This window comes from Cibotium barometz, chromosome 23 (assembly GCF_041138505.1).
Source record: "Cibotium barometz isolate CiBa-2024 chromosome 23, ASM4113850v1, whole genome shotgun sequence".
Taxonomy (NCBI): Eukaryota; Viridiplantae; Streptophyta; class Polypodiopsida; order Cyatheales; family Cibotiaceae; genus Cibotium; species Cibotium barometz.
This window is the reverse complement of record NC_141068.1, coordinates 688,463-710,293: the sequence shown is the minus strand read 5'-3', so window position 1 is coordinate 710,293 and position 21,831 is coordinate 688,463. Positions and strand designations below refer to the sequence as shown.

Here is a 21,831-nt window from a genome sequence, read left to right as displayed (position 1 = left end):
CGCAGCCTCGTGGTTTTGTTCAAAGAGGGCAGGAAAACAAAGTGTGCAGGTTAAAAAAGGCTTTATATGGTTTAAAGCAAGCTCCACGAGCTTGGTATGAAAAAATACATGCATATTTGACTGCACATGGGTTTCAGAATAGTCCAACAGAAAGCACTTTGTATGTTAAACGTGTGGATGGTGTACATCTAATCATTGCTCTCTATGTCGATGACATGCTGCTCACAGGACCAAATGAGAGTCATATTGCTGATTTTAAGGCTGATTTGAATGCCTCTTTTGAGATGTCAGATTTGGGGCATTTGCATCATTATTTGGGGATACAATTTAAGCAGTGTGATGGAGGTATTGCTTTGTGTCAGACAAAGTATATTGAAACATTGTTGCGGAGATTTGGCCTTGAAGACTGCAAGCCTATTGCTACTCCAATGGAGACAGGTTTGAAGTTGAGTCTTCATGATGCTGGAGATCACTTTGATGTCACACTCTATCAGACAGCTGTTGGTTGCCTCATTTATGTATGCATTACGAGGCCAAACATTCAGTTTGCAGTCTCACAGGTGAGCAGATTTATGCATAGCCCAGGCATTAAGCATTGGCAGGCAGTGAAGCGTATCTTTCGCTATTTGAGTGGTACTCGGCATCTTGGGTTGTTTTATCCCAAGGGGGGATCATTGCCGCCAGATTTACATGTTTTTTCAGATTCTGACTGGGCTGGTTGTTATGACACACGCGTGTCCACGAGTGGTTTTTGCTTCATGCTTGGAAGCTCATGCATATCATGGTTGAGCAAGAAGCAGCCTACTGTGGCCACTTCTAGTTGTGAAGCTGAGTACAGGGCAGCTTTCACAGCTACGGTTGAGTGTGTGTGGCTCAGACGCCTTATGGCTGATTTGGGTGTTGGGCAGCCATCTGCCACCACCATCTTCACTGACAGTCAGAGCGCATTGGCAGTTGCGCGGAACCCAGTGTTCCATGCTCGTACGAAGCACATTGAGGTGCACTACCATTATGTCAGGGAGAGACTCTCTACAGGAGAGATCAGTTTGGCTTATGTGCTAACACAGGATAACCTTGCAGACCTTTTCACAAAGGCTCTGCCTCGTGAAAAGTTCGAAGCTTTTCGCAAAGCTTTGGGCTTACTCCCTTTTGTGGATTCGTCCACATAGCTAGACACTTCCCTATACATGAGTGCTAGCTCTTGCTCACCGCATCACTCCAGGGGGGATTTGTTACCATATTATAGTAGTGATGTGTGTGAACACACTTAGGACCGCCGGGGCACTTTTTCCCTCACTAGGAGGTTTTTTCCCCCGTGCATTGTATATACGCCCATTATCTTTTAGGGTTGGTTATCTTTCATTTTTGGCACTCATAATACACTACAGTGTTGTGCTCAAGCTTCCTCATCTTCTTGAAGTTGTGTGTGCATTCCTGCAACCCTAATTCCAACAAATATATATAAACTATCCATATGCATATACATACAGATATATACATATACAAATACATATGTAAACATATATGTACATATACATATGCATACATAAATACATACCTACATACATACACTAAATTATATACTAAATTCCTACATACATACAAAGTTCATGTTACATTTAAGATTTGGCATGTTAGATTTTAAAGAAACATTGTTAAGTTTTGAAGTTTATTTTGGGATTTTTTAGAAAATGCAAAGGAGATGCTGTCCAAAATTTTTGAAAATTTGTACATACATACATACATACGTACATACATAGTTCATGTTACATTTAAGGTTTGGCATATCAGATTTTAAAGAAACGTTGTTAAGTTTTGATATATACATACCTACATACATATACATATAAATAGATACATATACCTACATACATATACATAGATACATACCTACATACATATACATATACATATGCATATACACATATATATATATGTGCATATACACATACATATACATATACATATACATATGCATATACACATACATATACATGTACATATACATATGCATATACATGTACATATACATATACATCTACATACATATACATATACAAAAAGGTCTAGGGATTTCTACCTTTTTACTAAATTGTCTTGATCTATTTCTTGAAGAATTTAAGAATTACCAATCTGACCTTGAAAGAGAGCCCCCAACTCAAGAAGACTCTAGAATACCTTCCCCGCAACCAACAAACTTGACCCAGTCTCCAGTAGTTGGATCCTCGTGCGTGGCCCCAAAACCATCCACACCATTGTCACGAGTGCCACAATCACTCACCAAGAGCATACATCTAGATCGTCTCAAGTGCAACGTGAGAGGCGAACAAAGAGATGTCTTGACATTATGCATGATGTTCAGGAGGGAGACCCCACAAATGAAGATCAAGAGAGAGACCCTCCAGAGCATCTTCAAGAGGGAGAGATGTCAGGAAAATGTGACATCATGGACATGACTAGTAAGAGTACTTTCCATCGTAAATTTATTTTGAGAAGTGTGTGCTTTCAAAATGCATCTCATTTTTTGTCTTGTTTACTTGCAGGTGAGAGATGTTCTTCACACATATTGCTGGTAGACGTCCACACTCTTTCGGAGGACTCAGATAGGTAAAAAGAATAATTTCACCATATAATTAGTTTTCCAAGTTATACTTACCAAAACCAAACATCATAAATCTTTTTTGTAGTGTGGAAGAATTCTTGATGAAGATTCCCAAGGCTCTATCTCATAGAGGTGCTCCCTCAGATACAGTGGCTCACCTCGTATGGGCTGACTTTCCTACAGGTTTACAGGTTGTTGATGTAGATACAGATGGGTGTCCCTCATGGAATCAAGTTTCTTCATCATTGATACGTGCCACACTCAGTTTTGGTTGGTTTGTTTGTGGCTGATGAGGGTTGGTTTGTGTGTTTAAGTCTAATGGATCAACTTCCTAAAATATATTTCATGGGAAAGAAAGTTGGATTGGTCATGCATCAAACAATATCTATTCATGTGGAATCAAGTTATTTGTATGAGAATGGAGAACGGGTAAGTCATAATCTCTCAAATATTTCCCTTTATGTATACATGTTATGTGGTATGGATATCCAAACATAATGTTTTCTCGTTATGGTAGGTGGATATATTGGCACTGCTTAGTATGTTCTATCGAGTAAATTGCCATGTCCCTATTATTGATCGCGTGAGGCTGGGCCAAAATGTTTCAAAGAAGTTATTCAACGCTCAATGAAAGTTCATTTTTGAGAAGAATAAGAAGCATCCATTCCAATGCACGATGGTCTTGGAGTGCTACATTCGAGGTGGTGCAGAAAGATCTCCTATGTTCTTTAGGTGAGACAACTTTCATTCTCTGTTCATTTTCATAGCTACTTTTTCAAAATACTTAGATGCACGTTTATGATTGCATTTCATTGTAGGTGGCTAGTGGAGACCTTCTCAAGTGAAGGAGATGGTGTCTTGGATGTTTTTGCGGGATGTGGAGGCTTGGGACGTGCATGCCAAGAGTTAAAAAGGCACTATATGGGGATAGAGAATGACATGGAGGTAGCCAAAGCATGTCTTGGAGATTTCTCATTAGGTCGGGATGACACGTAGAAGAATGCTATAATTTGTGGATCAAAAGACTTTGTAATCAAGATTGTCATGGTTTGGAAGTTTAAAGATCGATATATACATTTTTTATCTTTAAAAGATTGTGTTATATATTTAAGTACGTAAGAAAGTATGTATGTAATGTATGTATATACGTTAGTGCTGCGTAGGTAGCTCTTGTATGTATGTATGTATATGTATATGTACGAGGTGTATGAATTTAGGTAGATATATGTATATATATAATTATATCAATAAGTATGATGTGGATCAAAAGACTTTGTAATCGAGATTTTCATGGTTTGGAACTTTAAAGATCAGTATATACATTTTTTATCTTTAAAGGATTGTTTTTTATATTTAAGTAAGTAAGAAAGTATGTATGTATGTATGAATGTATATATGTTAGTATGTAGGTAGCTCTTGCATATATGTATGTATATGTATATTTTGTATGTGTATATGTATGAGGTGCATAAATTTAGATATGTATATGTATATGTGTAATTATACATATTTAAGTAAGAAAGTATGTATGTATGTATGTATGTATGTTAGTATGTAGGTAGCTCTTGCATGTATGTATGTATATGTATAATTTGTATGTGTATATATATGAGGTGCATGAATTTAGATAGGTATATGTGTGTAATTATACATATTTAAGTAAGAAAGAAAGTATGTACGTATGTATGTATGTATATATGTTAGTATGTAGGTAGCTCTTGCATGTATGTATGTATATTTTGTATGTGTATATGTATGAGGTGTATGTATGTATGTATATATGTATATATGTTAGTATGTAGGTAGCTCATGCATGTATGTATGTATATGTATATTTTGTATGTGTATATGTATGAGGTGCATGAATTTAGATAGGTATATGTATATGTATATTTTGTATGTTGATCTTTCAAAGCTTGTTATTTATATGTAAGTAAGTTCTTGGTCCTTTACAAAGCTCATAGTAAGTTCATGGTCCTTTGCAAAGCTCGGACTCCTTGTTCCTTGCTCTAAAAAGCTCGGCAAAAAAAGCTCGCAAAAAAAAATCCCCCGTTGGCTGGTGCTATCCAAACACACATCACTTTAACACATGGATACCCAGCTACCTAGTGCTATCCAAACACACATCACTTTAACACAAGGATATCCAAACACACATCACATTTGTCCATTTATTTTTTTACTATTTCATTTATCTAGTAAACTATTTATCTACACACCTATTTTTTACCAATAAACTATTGTTTACCTATTCCCTCTGCATCGTGTGCTCTCCCCCAAACTACAACTAGTATGCTAGTGCCTATGTTCAATGTTTAAAGACAATGGGTAGGCATTGCATCATGTTCCCTCTACGTCGTGTGCTCTCCCCCAAACTACACCTAGTATGCTAGTGCCTATGTCCTCCAGTGTCTAAGACACTAGGTAGGCATTGCATCATGTTCCCTCTACGTCATGTGCTCTCCCCCAACAAACTACACCTAATATGCTACTGCCTATGTCTAGTGTCTAAGACACTAGGTAGTCATTGTATCATGTTCCCTCTGCATCACGTGCTCTCCCTCCCAAACTACACCTTGTATGCTAGTGCCTATGTCCAGTGTCTAAGACACTGGGTAGGCATTGCCTCAAGCTATGTGTCATACTCTAACCCCGAGCTACACCTAGCACTTCCTACACTAGTGTTTAAACTTAAGACACTAGGGTAGACATTCCATCATGCTCTCCTATGTGTTGCACCTGCCACCTAGCACCCAAGTGCCTACATCCACGTGTCTATATCAGTGGGCTAATCACTATGACATGCTCTCTATCTGGCATCTACACCTCGTACCCTGGTAACGACGTCTAGTGTCTATGGCACTGGGGTAATTACTATGGCATGCACTCCTCTTCTAATCTACTACTAGCACCCTAGTGTCTATGTCCAGTGTCTAAGACACTAGGGTACCCACTAGGCCGTGCCATTCCTACATCAAAACACATTTAGGGTATGCACACTAGCATGAGCATCACATGCACTAGGGTATGCACACTAGGGCAAGCATCACGTGCGCTAGGGCATGCACACTAAACTTTAATAACTAACTTAAATTTCTAGGGTGCGCACATCCACAATGTCAAAACACTAGGATATGCACACGAGTGCACAAAAAAAAACCCCATCATCGTCTACCCGTCTTGCCATCGCTGTCGTCGTCGTACACCTACTTTCACTCTCAAGATCTCTCTCTCTCTCTCTCTCTCTCTCTCTCTCTCTCTCTCTCTCTCTCTCTCTCTCTCTCTCTCTCTCTCTCTCTCTCTCTCTCTCTCTCTCAATGCTATTCAAATGAAAGTCGTTTTGAATACTTATGTGTATATATATATATATATATATATATATATATATAACTCAATATTAGATAAAGTGGGAAAAATCTCATTCCCATTAAGAAAGTGGGGGCTTGGTAAGCTTATCAAAGAGTTTGTTAAAATCTTTGCATGTGACATATCATTGGAAAGCTCTTGTAAATATAGAATCTAGATTTATAAACTTCAATGAATTTGGAGTGAGTACATTCAAGTTATAGCTTAAAAAAGTTCATAAAAATATTCCCATTTTTTAAGATTCTTCCCACTTTATCTAATACTTACTTTATATATATATATATATATATATATATATATATATCAATATTTTGATTGAACTATCTTTCAATTGAAATATTGAAATATGGAAGTTTTATACAGATTAAATGCATTAATACGTGAATTTGCACATTTTATTGTATAATACATTTTTTAAAATTGTTCATGATGTATAATGCTAAGCAATCTCAAAGTCTCTTTTGCTTATAGTGTATAGTGAAGTTTAGCATGTAACATGTAATGAAAGTGTAGCATGACCATTGTATGTAGGGCTCTTTTGGTTGTAAGGAGATATTCTAGATGCACCCCATGATAACTAGCATGTCAACTCCCACACCATACTTTTGCATGCACATGGTATGCTCTTTGTCTTTTCTAGTGTACGGCCATATTGTATTTTGGATTGAGCTCACGAATGCGAGATTTTGTAAAGAAAGATTTATGGTCCACCTTCCATGTTATGGTCATGTACTCAATTTGTGGCAACAATGTAGTTGGTTGAGTACTCTTAATACATGGCAACAATGTAGTTGGTTGAGTACTCTTAATACATGGCTTTAATGGTGCATCCAACAATAAGTATTTTTGTTGGATGCACCATTTTTCCATTAAAAGATTTTTTCTACAAAGCATTAGTACATGTGTTAGTATGTGCATCAGTATATACATCGGTATATGCATGGAAAAATGCATATACCAACACATATACCGACATTTTTGTATCGACATAGATAACGACATGCATACTGACATTAGTGAAAATTTTTCCCTATTTGTCTAGGTGTCGGTATAAGCGTCGATATATACTTGACATGTAGTAGTGTGGGTTTGAAAAAATATAAAATATTGAGTATGAAAGCCATGTATCTTCTAATTTTGTGAGGAGAGAAAGAAAAAACTAGATCACAACCCTAGTCAAAAGTCTCCACATCTATGGAAGAAAACGAAAGGACATAGATTTGTTCGGCCAATCTATATATAGTTTTACTTTCCATGTACCTCTATTTTCTATTGTCTAGTTTTTATCGATATCTATTTAACCATCCATCCCTGAACCACTATATCTATTCATTTATTTATCTACCTATCTATATTTAGAATTTCCTTCCATGCACCTCTAGTTTTCTATTATCTATCTATATATATCTATCTATCTATTTATATGTATGTATGTATTTATTATATAATACGCACATCTATCTATTTATCTTTCCTTCCATCTATCTACTTTAAAATATATATATCTATCTATTTATATGTATGTATGTATGTATTATATAATACGCACATCTATCTATTTATCTTTCCTTCCATCTATCTACTTTATCAATTTATCCATCTATCTACCTAGATATCTACTATCTACCTATGTACATATATGTCTATCAATCAATTAGTACCTATACCTCTCTCTCTCTCTCTCTCTCTCTCTCTCTCTCTCTCTCTCTCTCTCTCTCTCTCTCTCTCTCTCTCTATATATATATATATATATATATATATATATATATATATGTATGTATGTATGTATGTATGTATGTATGTATGTATGTATGTATATATATGTATGTATATATATACACATATATATATACATACATACATACATATATATATTTATATATTTATATATTTATATATTTATATGTGTGTGTGTGTGTGTGTGTGTGTGTGTGTGTGTGTGTGTATCTATATCTATATCTATATGTATATCTATATCTATATCTATCTATATATATATGTATATATATATATATATATATATATATATATATATATATATATATATATATATATATATGTATGTATGTATGTATGTATGTATGTATGTATGTATGTATGTATATACATACATACATACATACATACATACATACACACACACACATATATATATGTATGTATGTATGTATGTATGTATGTATGTATATAGATACATACATACATACATGTATATATATATATATATATATATATATATATATATATATATATATATATATATATACATACATATATATACATACATACATATATATATATATATATGTATATATATATATATATACATATATATATATATATATATATACATATATATATGTATATATATACATATATATATATATATATATATACATACATGTATATATATATATATATGTATGTATGTATATATATGTATGTATATATATATATATATATATATATATATATATATATATATATATATATATATATATATGTATGTATATGTATATATATACATATATATACATACATACATGTATGTATATATATATACATGTATGTATGTATATATATGTATATATATACATATATATATATACATGTATGTATGTATATATATATATATATATATATATATATATACATGTATATATATACATATATTTATATATACATGTATGTATGTATATATATATATATATATATACATGTATATATATATATATACATGTATATATATATATACATGTATATATATATATATATATATATATATATATATATACATACATACATACACACACACACACACACACACACACACACACACACACACACACACATATATATATACATGTATGTATGTATGTATGTATGTATGTATGTATTTATGTATGTATATATATATATATATATATATATATATATATATATATATATATGCATTTCTATGATCTATCCATTCCTCTAGTTAGTGTCTATTAAACTAGGAAACCATCCATCAACCTATCTATCCTGGTGTCTATCCATCTATCTATCTAACTATCCATCTTTTTATCTATCTAGATATTTAATATCTATTTATCTATACATATGTAACCATCAATTAATCAATCTATCTATCTATATATCTTTATGTTTGTATATACATCCATCCATCTTTCCATCTATTTACTTATCTACCTACGCATCTATCTTCCTATCTAGATGTCCATCTATCTATATGCCCATTCATTAATCTATCTAGCTATCTAACTACATATATCTATACATTACCTGTCCATCCATCTATCCCCCTTTATTCAAAAGCTCATTGTGAGGAAGGGCTACCACTATCAACAAATGCTCCATGAAAGCAATCTTGTTATTTGCTTTAACATTCCCCTGGCTTTATCATTGAGGATGACTACTCATAGAAAGTGTTAGAGAATCACATAGCCCTATGATTAAATGATGAATTGTAGTCTCACCAAGGTATAAGCAGCACCTTGTCTATAGAAGCTCACGATGTTGAACATTATTAAGGAAAAAAGAAAGGGAAGGGACCCCTTTTTCCACAAGTTAAATGTCAAAAACACCAATGTAATGAGCATGAAAGTGATGAAAGAGACCGACAATATAAAGAGATTACAAAATAGGTTAAATATGGCTTGCATAAGTGCTCTACTAATTAGAGTAATGAGGATGTGCACATAAGGTATTCTTATACTAATTATAGAATTGAATGATGAAAACATTGTTGCTTTAAGCCACTCATCATAACCCGAATGATTCCATTGACATAGAAGACAAATTGCTAGATGAGAGAGTCAATTTTGCTATTTCCAACTAGCAATAGTCAAAGAATGTTTGAATTTGTTATATGGTAAGAGACGAGAGAGAGAGAGAGTAATAAGAAGAGAGAGAGGAGGGGGATAGAGTTGTAATCTAGCAATACCACCCATTTCAAATATTGCTATTTCTACTCACTACATAGTAACTATCTAGTAAATTGGTAGAGCTGCATCTAGCAATTACACTAGATGATCACCTATTTACTAGAGAGTCTCTATTTATACACAAAAAAAGCTAATTTGTTCTAGAAAATACACAAAAGTCTAACAAATTACTTTATAGAAAATAATTGAAAGCTCCTTATGCAAGATAATGCCCAACAAGATGGTCTCTGGAGACCAAAGCTCTTAGACCTTGCCATGCCATGGCTATTATAGAGAGAGGGTCAGCCAAAATGCCATACACAACCAAACATAGAGAGAGAAGTCAAGAACTTTCCCTACTATTTTTGACCCATGGCAAATGCACAAGAGAGAGAGAGAGAGAGAGAGAGAGAGAGAGAGAGAGAGAGAGAGAGAGAGAGAGATGCTTGATTTGGTGCTTTGAAGCACTACACATGCAAGATGATGTGTTGGATAGTGCTTTGAAGCAATTTTGGATAAAGCATGGTGCTTTAAAGCACAACACATGACTTCAATGATGTGCTTTACTCAATCTACATGGTGTTTTAAAGAACTATATGCCTCAGTCAATGTGCTAGATGGTGCTTTGAAGCCTTGCACAAATGCTTGATTCTATATACATGGTGCTCTGAAGCACAACACATGAGCTCAATGATGTGCTTGATACAATCTACATGATGCTTTGCAACACTACACATAAGATTTCTTCTTTATATATGGTGCTTTGAAGCACTAGACATGCAAGATGATGGGCTTGACTCAATATGCAATGTGCTTTGAAGAACTACTAAATGTATGCTTTGAAGAACTACTAAATGTATGCTTGAATCAATATGCAATGTGCTTTGAAGAACTACTAAATGTATGCTTTGAAGAATTACTAGACATATGCTTGACAATATGTATGGTGCTTTGAAGCATTGCACATGCAAGATAATATGCTATAGATAGTGCTTTGAAGCACTACATATATGCCTACTTTAATGAGCATGTTGCTTTAAAGCATATCACATGATCTCAATGATATACTTGAATCAATTTGTAGGAGCATTGCTACACATATGGTTCCCTACTGCATGGTTCTTTAAAGCACTGCACATATGCTTCATTTAATCTACATGCTACTTTTAAGCACTGCACATGTAAGATGATATACTTGATGGTGCTTCAAAGAAGCACTACAAAAATGATTGTTTCAATGGTCATGGTTCTTTAAAGCACATAACATGAGCTCAATGACATGATTGACTCAATTTGTAGGGTGCTTTAGAGCACTACTACACATGTGCTTCCCTATTGCATGATTCTTTGAAGCACTACACATATGCTTCATTTAATCTTCATGGTGTTTTTTAGCACTGCACATGTAAGATGATATCCTAGATGGTGCTTTGAAGCACTACATGAATTCTTGTTTCAATGGAGGCATGGTGCTTTAAAGCATAGCACATTAGCTCAATGTTGTGCTTCACTACTTCTACATGGTGGTTTGAAACTTTGCACATATGCTTGGATTCAATCACATGGTGCTAGTACTGATGTGCATATAGATTTCATGTTTCACTAATTACGATGACTCTATGACAGGCTACTTTGGAATCCAAAGAGACAACTCTAGAAAAAGCAAGATTGAATTTCAGCTTTGCATTGGAGCTACAAAATAAGTTTGAAGCACTCAAATCCTAGCTCAGCCTCTTTTATTAGCGTTGCATGTGGAATGTGTTAGAATTCGTGGTGCTCATGCTAGATCAAGTGTGTGGAGAGGAGAGACTCACAAAATACAAGAAAGATATATTGCTTATTAAGTTGTTTATGAATACAACTAGGCCTTTCTCCATACAAAATGCCTCCTAGCTTCACCTTTAAATAGGTGAGCTAGTGGACCTTAAGTCCTTTCACACTCACACCCTTCTCATCCCCTTCTACATAACCTAAGACTAAGGTTATGTAGAAGGGGATGAGAAGGGTGTGAGTGTGAAAGGACTTAAGGTCCACTAGCTCACCTATTTAAAGGTGAAGCTAGGAGGCATTTTGTATGGAGCAAGGCCTAGTTGTATTCATAAACAACTTAATAAGCAAGATATCTTTCTTGTATTTTGTGAGTCTCTCCTCTCCACACACTTGATCTAGCATGAGCACCACGAATTCTAACATGGTATCTAGAGCCTTGGTTGAGTAGGTCACATTTGTGGTGTAGAATAGGTCAAAATCTTCATTTATCCTTATCTTTTCATGTGTGGAGCTCAACCCCCTACTGGTGGAGGAACTCTAGTAGCTTGTAGAGAACATAACTTGAGGAGCTTTCAACTGGAGAACTGAAGAAGAGGCATAGGCACACACGTTTGTATGATCAATGAGCCGAGATGCCTTCTCTTCGGCGGCATTGCTGCCTGTGTAGGTCGGCGTAGAATTTAGCTGCTGTCGATGTCGTACAATAATACGCCATCTGCAGCGCATTATAGGCTGCATAGCCTTAGGGATTTTGAAGCCCACCCTCTCAAGAGTCTACAGCTCGAGTTTCACACCGAATGGAGGTTTGACGCGACTGCTATAGCAAAAAAATAGGTCCCCCTATGAGGTTTCCATGGAAGCTTGCATAAAAGCTTCACAATAAGTGTTTTTTTAACTAAATCTCATCTTATTAGCTTCAAATCTCTTCAAGTACTCTTGAAAGTGTTTTTGCTACATACTACTTGATGTTGTGGGCTATACCATGAGGTATTCATGAGCCTCATTCTCATTAAGCTTCATCAACATCATCTTTAAAAGCTCGAAGCTTCTCAATGTGCTTATAACTAATAGTGTTGTTTAAACACTAATGTAGTCTTAACCATCAAAGGAGGAGGTCTTTAATATTAAGGAGACTCTTCTTCATCAACATTGGAGGCCGGGCACACACTATAAGTGCCACATTATAAGTCTTCATCGTCATTCTATGCTTACCTTGGCAAGCTCCAAGGAGAAATGGTGCAACCATGAGTCATTATCTTCATCACATAAGCCAAAGGATTGAAGTTTTTTGGTTTTTTCATCAACAAACTCAATTTTTGAGTGGTTTAAAGTTGGGCACATGTACACTAAGTGTTCATCTTCAATGTTGTTGTGTATCGCCCTTGAGGCTCTTGTTTGTAAGAGGCATAGGCATGTCATAAGCCATATGCTCTCATTTCCCAAGCCCAAGGCATGTTATTCCACTGCATATTTAACATTTTCATCACTAAGTGCTCTACCTTGTTGTTTGTCATGATTTTAAACATCTCTTGGCATTGTCTTTGTAAGAGGCATTGGCAACATTATGAGCCATGCCCTCTCCTTCTTGAGCCAAGGATGATGTACCTTATTGGTTTCAGCATTTACCTCAACCACTTACTCACTCTCATTAAGCTTGTATCTTCAAACCCTAATGGGTATCATGTAATCAACATGCACAAAAGTTGTTGTAATTGTGGAGTAGACACTACCCTTGACCAATCCATAAGGCAAGTGGTAAGACCCTCCCTTTCCCTTTCCCATATAAATCTACCTCATAACCATTACTCTAAGAAGAAAGGCCCTCATTGCCCATGGAGGAGGTATGGTATTCAAGGAAGCATCAAGCATGTTGAAGGAACATCTATAAGCAAACCACTTAAGCAAGGGTGGCAACCTTGTTTTGATCATTGTGTGAGAATGGTCAAGATGGAAAGCATGTGGAAGCAATGGCATGAATGTCTAAAGCATGTCAACTACAAGAAGTCAAGCAAGCACAAAGAGTGGGGTGCACCATCATTAAGGTGTACATCTTAATCGACATCAAATAAAGACTTAGATGGCATCATTGTATTAGCCTCTAAGGCTCTAGGAACACAGTTGTAAGTCCTAGATAACCACACCACCATGACATCCTTGTATGCCTAATGTTATAAAGGCAACCTATGTCCAATACCACCTATTCCAATTTTCTTTCATAGTTGGTATTGAGGGGGGGTATTAAGAGACTAAGGTTATGTAGAAGGGTATGAGAAGGGTGTGAGTGTGAAAGGACTTAAGGTCCACTAGCTCACCTATTTAAAGGTGAAGCTAGGAGGCATTTTGTATGGAGCAAGGCCTAGTTGTATTCATAAACAACTTAATAAGCAAGATATCTTTCTTGTATTTTGTGAGTCTCTCCTCTCCACACACTTGATCTAGCATGAGCACCACGAATTCTAACAGAATGGTGGGAGGGTATAAGCATTTCTGACTTTGCTAGGTGCTATGAATGTGGTCATGCCTTCAATGCATGTGCACTCAAGGTATTTTCCTTGCCTTGCTGCTGCTGACATGTTTATCATTTCATGTGCTTTGTGCACATATGTGTAGAGATAAAGAAATGTGTCGCTCTAGAGTGCAACCAGATTTTTCGCGATAGGATCTTGAGGATGTTAGGTCTTGATGCTATAGGTAAAGAGTGCACCAATTCTTTAGGTATTGTATAATTTCTTTTGTGCTTGTTTGTGTGGATGCACATTTAGAATTCTTGAATTTTTACGTTTGCTTATGTGTTTATTCTTCTATTGCACATTACAACCACAAAATATATGCATGCGGGCCTCAAGGACAACTCTAGATTGGATGAAACTCCCACACCATTAAAATGTGTGTGAACTAATATGTTTTGCTATATTTTCATTTTGAAGGATTTTAAGATTACTATGTTGTCTTGAATTTTTTCAGTCACATATTCTCATGGAAGTGTATTTGGAGATGGCAAGATGCTGGAGATGACTCACACAAGGAGACAGTCTATCAACAAGGCTGTGCATGTGAAAACTCCTGAACTATGTGACATGCTTTGTACATTGGCAGTCTTTGCATCATTTGTTGATTTTCCTATCATATTTGTTAGTTTATATTAGATATGAATATTGTTGTATACAATCAATGAGGTCACAGATCTAGGAGAGGGTAATATTGTCCTTGAGAAAGTTTCTCCTAAAGAAGTAAAGAAGCCTACAAAGTCTAATCTAGGTTTTTAGGATGATGTAAGTGCTTTTAGCAAGACACGAGAAGAACATACCTACAAACATACCCAAACAAAGCGATCTAGAGCGGACAAAATTAGATCTACACTTGCAACGATGTATGAGGTGATCTCCAAAGCATAGATGTATAGATGCACTTGAGCCCCCTTCAAAGTCCCTTGGCAAATGTATAGATGCACTTGAGCCCCCTACAAAGTCTCTTGGTAGATATATAGATGCACTCGAGCCCCCTACAAAGTCCCCAAGAAGATCCATTGCTAAATAAGCACAAATTCAAAAATAGGACATCGCCCGCAAAACACTTGTTGGAGACCAAGGCTTGTAAATACCAAAGAAGTCCCAAGCGAAAGGAATCAAGATCCCCCCAAAGAAACGTGGTAATGAGGATGAAGAAGATGTGTACTTGTCATCTATGTTTATGACCATTAGATGCAAGTCATCTAGGAAATCTATGTTTACGACCATTAGATGCAAGTCATCTAGGAAATCTAAATCCTAGTGTGTGATTGTCTATGCCTATGTGTGGGGGTGTGTGCATTGGCATTGTTGATACCTCTTATCATCTCTAGTTTTGCAACCTCTAAGAGTCATGTATCCTCATTGCCACATCATGTACTAACAATTTGTCATCAATGTATTAATATTTTGCAAAATCATGTGCTTTTATGCCTCTATTGTGTATTTGAAACATGCCTCCCTTTTTTGTATTTGATAGTGACCTAATTTTTTTAATTGAGTAGTAGTTTGTTGATGTTCATCTATAGGTTTAAATAGGATTATAGAGGTTCAAGAGCATCCTGAGGAGCATATTAGTGCTCGCAATACATGTGTAGCTCATTAGTTGGTGCTGAAGTAACTAGTGCTATGGAAGAGCTCTCAATCAGTCCTGAAGTGAGCGATCATGGTATGAAAGATATAGTTGATTGGAAGGTGAATATTGAGAAATCTACAAGCATTGAGGAAGAGCAAGGCACTGGTTCTATAGTTATTAGTCCTATTTTGGAAGATGGAGATGAACAGTAGGGTGCTAACAATAATCAATGTGATGAGAAATAGCGAGGCAGTAGTCCTATAGTGAGTAGTCCTACTGTGGAAGAAGATAGAGGTGAACAACAAGGTGCTCACAAAGCAAAATTTTGTGAGGAAGAGTGAGGTACTGGTCCTATAGTGAGCATTCCTATTATGAAAGATACATGTGATGAGAAGGGTGTTGAGATAGAAAAATGTGGTAAGTAAGAGCAAGGCATATAGGAAGGGAAATGCATAGAGGAGGAGAAAGGAATTCCAATGATCGTTCAATAGATTCCAAATAAGAAGAGACTATTTATGGAGGACATGAATGGTCTACTGATGAAAGGGTGTGGGGCACACAACCATGTCATTCAATAAGAAGAGACTATTTGTGGTGGACATGAATGGTCTACTGATGAAAAGGGTGTGGGACACTTGTAGATTCAACAATATTCAATCTACTATGACCTATTGCTTATCAACTTTATGGAATAAAAATGGTTTTTTTCGAGGTATGAACTCAAAATTTTTAGTAGATTGTACTTAATGTGTCCTCTTAATACCTTGCAATGTCAATGGCTAATTTTATATTGTGTTGCTATGGAAGTGCTATCACAGGAGGATTATGAGATGTTATTAGTGAACTTCAAATGTGTGCCTAGTGCTCCTCAAAAGTTTTGGCGGAAGCTAGTGTTTTTGAAGAACTTATCATATGTTTCTCAGGGGGTTCGATTAAAAAAAATTAGCACACCATGTGCAATCAAAAAGAGGGGTGTTTTAATTCAATGTTTGGAAAATTTTTAACAGGATTACAATAACAGAAGGGTTAATTTAATTCAACTTTCAAAAAAATCCATTAGTTCATTTATTGGGAGGAAATTTTTCATTAAGGGATTTTTAAAATACCCCTTGACTGCATGTGATACATAGGGTTTCTTGGTACTGTACACCCCGTAAGGAATGTTTGGGATAAGCTACTGCAATATGATAGCTAGAAAACCTTGATGGTTGATGAGAGTAGATACACGAGTCTACGGAATTCAAAAAACACCTACATTTGTTCAAAGGATTTTGATCCCAAAGGTGATGCACAAGATCCAAAGTACTTGACCAAAACCTTGTTGCCTTGGTTAAGTAGATAGGAATAGTGCTCATTCCCAAAGATGTGGCTCTTTTTTGACCCCAAATAGAACCATCAAGATCACATTAGTCAACTTGTAAATTCACTATAGTAAAACTTGAAAATATTTGCTATCGATAAAAACCCTTTTGTCCAAAAGTTTTGAGAATCCCCTTTTCTCCAAAATTTTTGTAAAATCGGTTTTATGTAAAAATTGTCGATATTATAGCTCTCATGGTATGGCAAGGATGTGCAGATTTTTTAATAATGCAAAGAATATCTATATTTACATGTGCAAAATCTTTTATTAATATTGATGTCTTTATATTGACCCATGATGCTTTTAATCACCTATTTTGGTGCAACCAGGGTGGGTTCTTTTTGAAGGCTTGCAAAATATATAGTGGTGGTAACATTCTAGTGATTTAGACACATAGCTACACAATCACACATATGCATAGTTACACATAGTTACATGCACAATTTGACACACAGTTACACCTGCAAACTACACAGACACACAATTAGATACACACACAGGCCACCCATCGGCCACATGTCTACTCTGATTGGCCACCGTCCAGCCAGAATTTTTTGATGAATAGAATATTCCTGCAAGGAATTTTCGACAAAGGGAATATTCTGGCGAGGGCCGATCTCTCGCAAAGCTCGAGACCAGCGTTGAAATTTTAATTTCCTGGCGAGTGATTTTTCTTATGCACCGTGGCTTCTCCTCATATGGGGGCCTTACAAACGTGCCAGGGTGAAAATTACAAGGGTAAATCAGGCTCCACACATAACATAGCATGCTTGACAAGATGATGACTTAATATGATAATTACTCCCTAATCACCTCATAACCCTCTTACCAACCATTTGATTTTTTGATGCATATAAACTATTTTTTTAAGTTTTGCTTACATAGTACTACTTAAGGAAGATATTCATTCCTTCTCTTAAGGGCTAAGAACATGATATTAAACTACTTACATATTTATGAAAATTTGAGTTAATCTTGTTTCTTTTCTTAATCTTCTCTTAATTAAAAAGTGATATATTAATGTTTTTTGCAAGATTAATTGCTAAGATTTGATGCGTCTTCTCCCAAGTCTTAAGGCAAGATTCCCATCCAAAGTATGCTTAAGCCAAGGAACCTTCTCACCTATTCTCTCTTTTGGAAAAACCATAATCCCTAAACCGCTTGGCTACTTATAGAAAATTAATCCTCTTCATGGTAATAAAGGTATGTCCTTAATCCAACTTCATAGAAATGCTGTTGAATCAAAAAGGAACTCTCTTACATAATCACTCATAAAAAGTTTTGCAATTTTTTCTACACTAAAGCTTCAAGTTGATGCATTCTAAGTTGAATTTACACTTCCCATCCACACAAAGATGATGCATCACTCACCCACTCAAAGTTTTGAGCCAAACATCTTTCACAAAGAAGAGGAATTTTCAGCTGAAGATCGCTCCAGAGGATCAAAAGAAGACTACCTTTATTACACCATGGGGTTGTTTTTGTTATAAGGTTTTGCCATATAGGCTCACTAATGGACCAGCCCACTTTCAAAAGAGAGCAAAAATTGGGTTTTGTCCCCATTCATTGGCAGTTTTGTAAAGGATTTTATAGATGATTTTCGCATCTATAGTAGCAGGGCTGAACACTGTGAGAAGTTACAAATAGTTTTGGCTCGTTATGATGAGTGTGGACGGAAACTCAACCTTAAGAAGTGTCACTTGGCGCAGCCAAGAGTGAAGTTATTAGGCCACATGGTCTCAAAGAATGGCATAGAGGCTGATCCAAACAAGGTTAAGTTGATCGTTCTTCTTCCTTCACCAAAGACTACAAAGCAATTGGCAACTTTTATTCAAAAGGTGAAGTACATGGTGAGATTTATTCCCTTGTCTTCATAGCTTTTATATCCCTTACAACATGTGGCAAAGTATGATCCTTTTTGCAGTGGGATGACAAGTGTGAAGAAGTATTTCAGAGTGTCAAAGAGGTTTTAGGGACAATGCCGGCGGCCATGCAAGTTCTTGATTGGGAGCAAGTTTTTTATGTGAATCCATCAGTGTGGGAGAGGATGCTATTGGGCCTATGTTACTACAAAAAGGGAAAGGAAGTCAATACATGAGACCGGTGTATTCTGCTACTAGTAGACTGAAAACAGTTAGCTGAAAGAACATTGCCAGAAGTGGAACTGGTAATGGTCAGTGTTGTTTTTGCATGTGGACGTTTTTGCCATTATCTTTTGCTGCAACCATTTATTTTCTTGACAAGCTATGCTTTCTTACCTCAGCTTGTTAATGGGGTGAACATGTCAAATGCAGTGAAGAAGTGGGTGGTGATAGAGCTATAAGAGTTTGAATTTTCATTCTTGGTGGAAGAAAGTACAAGGGCGACACTCGTAGATTTGTTTACATATAAGGAAGTCCTCAACTGATCAAAGAAGATTCTATTAAGAAGGTGGCAGAAAATGTGAGAGAGATCAGCAATGCACATGTTTTATTCTTTGATGGTTCATACAAGAAAAGTCATGATGCGGCCTTTGGTGGTATAGTGTTGTATGACCCACAGGGAAAGCTAGTTTGCAAGCAGGGATTCAAAGTCGATGCTCATACTAATAATGAAGCTGAGTATTCTACATTGGAGGTAGGGCTACATATTTGCATTAAGCATGGTGTGAGGAGACTATGCATCAGAGGTGATGCTCTACTGGGTACTGGGAGTATGGAAGAGCAAAAACCTTGCATTAAGGGATAGGTGTTTCAAGATCAAGAGCTTGTTGAAGAAGTTTGAAGCATGGAGCATTCAGCACGTGGAGCGTTCTCTTAATGCAGAAGCACATGAAGCAGCACAGGAAATGATTGGTGAGCTATATGTGTTAAAGGGTGATCTGCCACTTTATCAGGGTCATGAAAGTTTGACACTAGAGGAGGAGTTTTTGTTGATAGGAGTCATCCCCAAGGTTATTGAGAAGGCAAAGAAGTATGGGTTTGTACGCAGAGCTTGCAAATACAAGCTCATTGGTGACACCTTATACATGCAAGGGGCTGATTTGGTGTTAAGACGTGTGCCGGAAGGAAGAGCTATACAGAGTGCCCGAGGAGAATCATGAAGGAGCATGCGGTGGCCACTTTGCATTGAAAATTACATTGCACAAAATTTTACAGGAAGGTTACAAATGGCCGAGCATACAAAAAGATGTGCATCACTGGTGTAGCTCATGCAAGAGGTGCCAGGCATATTGGAAACAAGTTCTGAAGCCAGAGTTGTGCAAGACAATTTTGGCCTTTGACATTTTTGAGAAGTGGGGAATTGACGTAGTGGGACCGATACCCATTACTAGTAGAGGGAAGAGTTATATTTTGACAGCAGTGGATTATCTTTCTAGGTGGGCAGAGACTAGAGCAGTGAAGCAAATCACTGCAAAAGATGTTGCAAATTTTGTTTATGAAGACAAATTTGGGGTGCCTTTGGAGCTTCTTTCTGATCAGAGGCGTGGTTTTAGGGCTGACTTGCTAGAATACTTGTGTGCCAAAATGCGGATTAAGCATAATTTTACTACTCCTTATTACCCGCAGTGCAATGGTTTGAATGAAAGATTCAATGGTGAACTTGTATAGATTCTTGCAAAGGTGACAGAGCATCAAGACAAGAATTGGGATTTGGAGCTGCCTAGTGCTTTATGGGCTTATCGTACATCAGTGAAGACAAGCACAAGTTTTATGCCTTTTCACTTAGTGTATGGAAAAGAAGCTTTGTTGCCTGTGGAGGTAGAGTTGCCTACAGTAAAGATGTTAGAAAAGTTACTGGGGCATTCCAGTGATGCGTTCAAAGAGAGACTCTTACATTTGCAAGAGGTTTAGCTGGACAGGATGAGCTCCTTAGAACATTATGAGAAGATGCAAGATAGGGCATTGGCAAAGATAAATGAGAAGATAAAAAAGAAGGGTATTGAGCAGGGTGATTTAGTGCTACGCTATAATAGCGAGTTGGATAAAGAAGTTCCAAATGAAGTGGGAAGGTCCCTTCAGAGTGGTGGATTGCTTTGCAAATGGCACATATCAATTGGCTGACCTTGATGGGACCCCACATGCATCAAAGGTGAATGGGTTGCGTCTCAAGCTATATCATGCACGACTGATGATGCGCCGAGTCTCACGACATTGTTTGCTGCTGCCTCTGCTGATCATGAATGATCTAGCAGGCTAGATGCATATTTTTTATCATATGCACATATGCTTGCATGGGGTTTTGAATAATTGGTTGCCCATTTCCTATGGCCAGACAGCTAGTGGGGCCCACTTGTGTACAGTTAGACGGGTGTTGTGTTTTTTAACCGTTTCACTTTAGCGATAATGTTTTTTAATCGTTTCACTTTAGCGACAATGTTTAATCTTTTTTTATGCAATAAATGGAGGTAGAAGCATCATAAAGAAGCTTCTCGCATGGTGGCTTGTGGTTGAAGGCAGGTGCGTCAGTCAAATGTCAGAGGAAAAAGATTTGGGATCGTGCATGCATCAGCCGCCGTGAAGTTATATGCAATGGACTGTTCTATTGAATTATGCAAAAAAGCAACCATGATAGTTGATAAAGGGCCCACTTCATGTGATTGCCTGCCTAATGGAGCCAAGAGTGTGAATCCAAAGTCAAAAAAGACGAGTGCTAAAATGTGTTAACAGACGCAGGAGATACGACAGCCAGTACGTGTGGGAGGTTTCTGGACCATTCGGGGGTCAGTTTTGGACAAAAATGGA

The 21,831-nt window shown here is 36.5% G+C and overlaps 1 protein-coding gene across 1 annotated transcript; it reads left to right on the top strand.

Annotated features, from left to right (window-relative positions):
- Positions 1 to 15,800: 15,800 nt before the first annotated feature.
- LOC147625519 (uncharacterized) lies at positions 15,801 to 20,940 on the top strand. Its single transcript, XM_086816995.1, has 8 exons — positions 15,801 to 15,955; positions 18,681 to 18,945; positions 19,032 to 19,121; positions 19,601 to 19,723; positions 19,809 to 20,065; positions 20,245 to 20,328; positions 20,466 to 20,541; positions 20,698 to 20,940. Exons 1-8 carry the CDS (start codon positions 15,801 to 15,803, stop codon positions 20,938 to 20,940), a joined length of 1,293 nt encoding a protein of 430 aa, XP_086673121.1.
- The last annotated feature ends 891 nt before the right edge of the window (positions 20,941 to 21,831 follow it).

Coding starts and splice junctions, on each gene's coding strand:
- LOC147625519 (XM_086816995.1), top strand. CDS start 15,801: ATGGAAGAGCTCTCAATCAGTCCTGAAGTGAGCGATCATGGTATGAAA. Junction 19,122..19,600: donor AAGTTCTTGATTGGGAGCAA/GTTTTTTATGTG, acceptor GGTTCATACAAG/AAAAGTCATGATGCGGCCTT. Junction 20,066..20,244: donor GAGAAGGCAAAGAAGTATGG/GTTTGTACGCAG, acceptor AAAATTTTACAG/GAAGGTTACAAATGGCCGAG.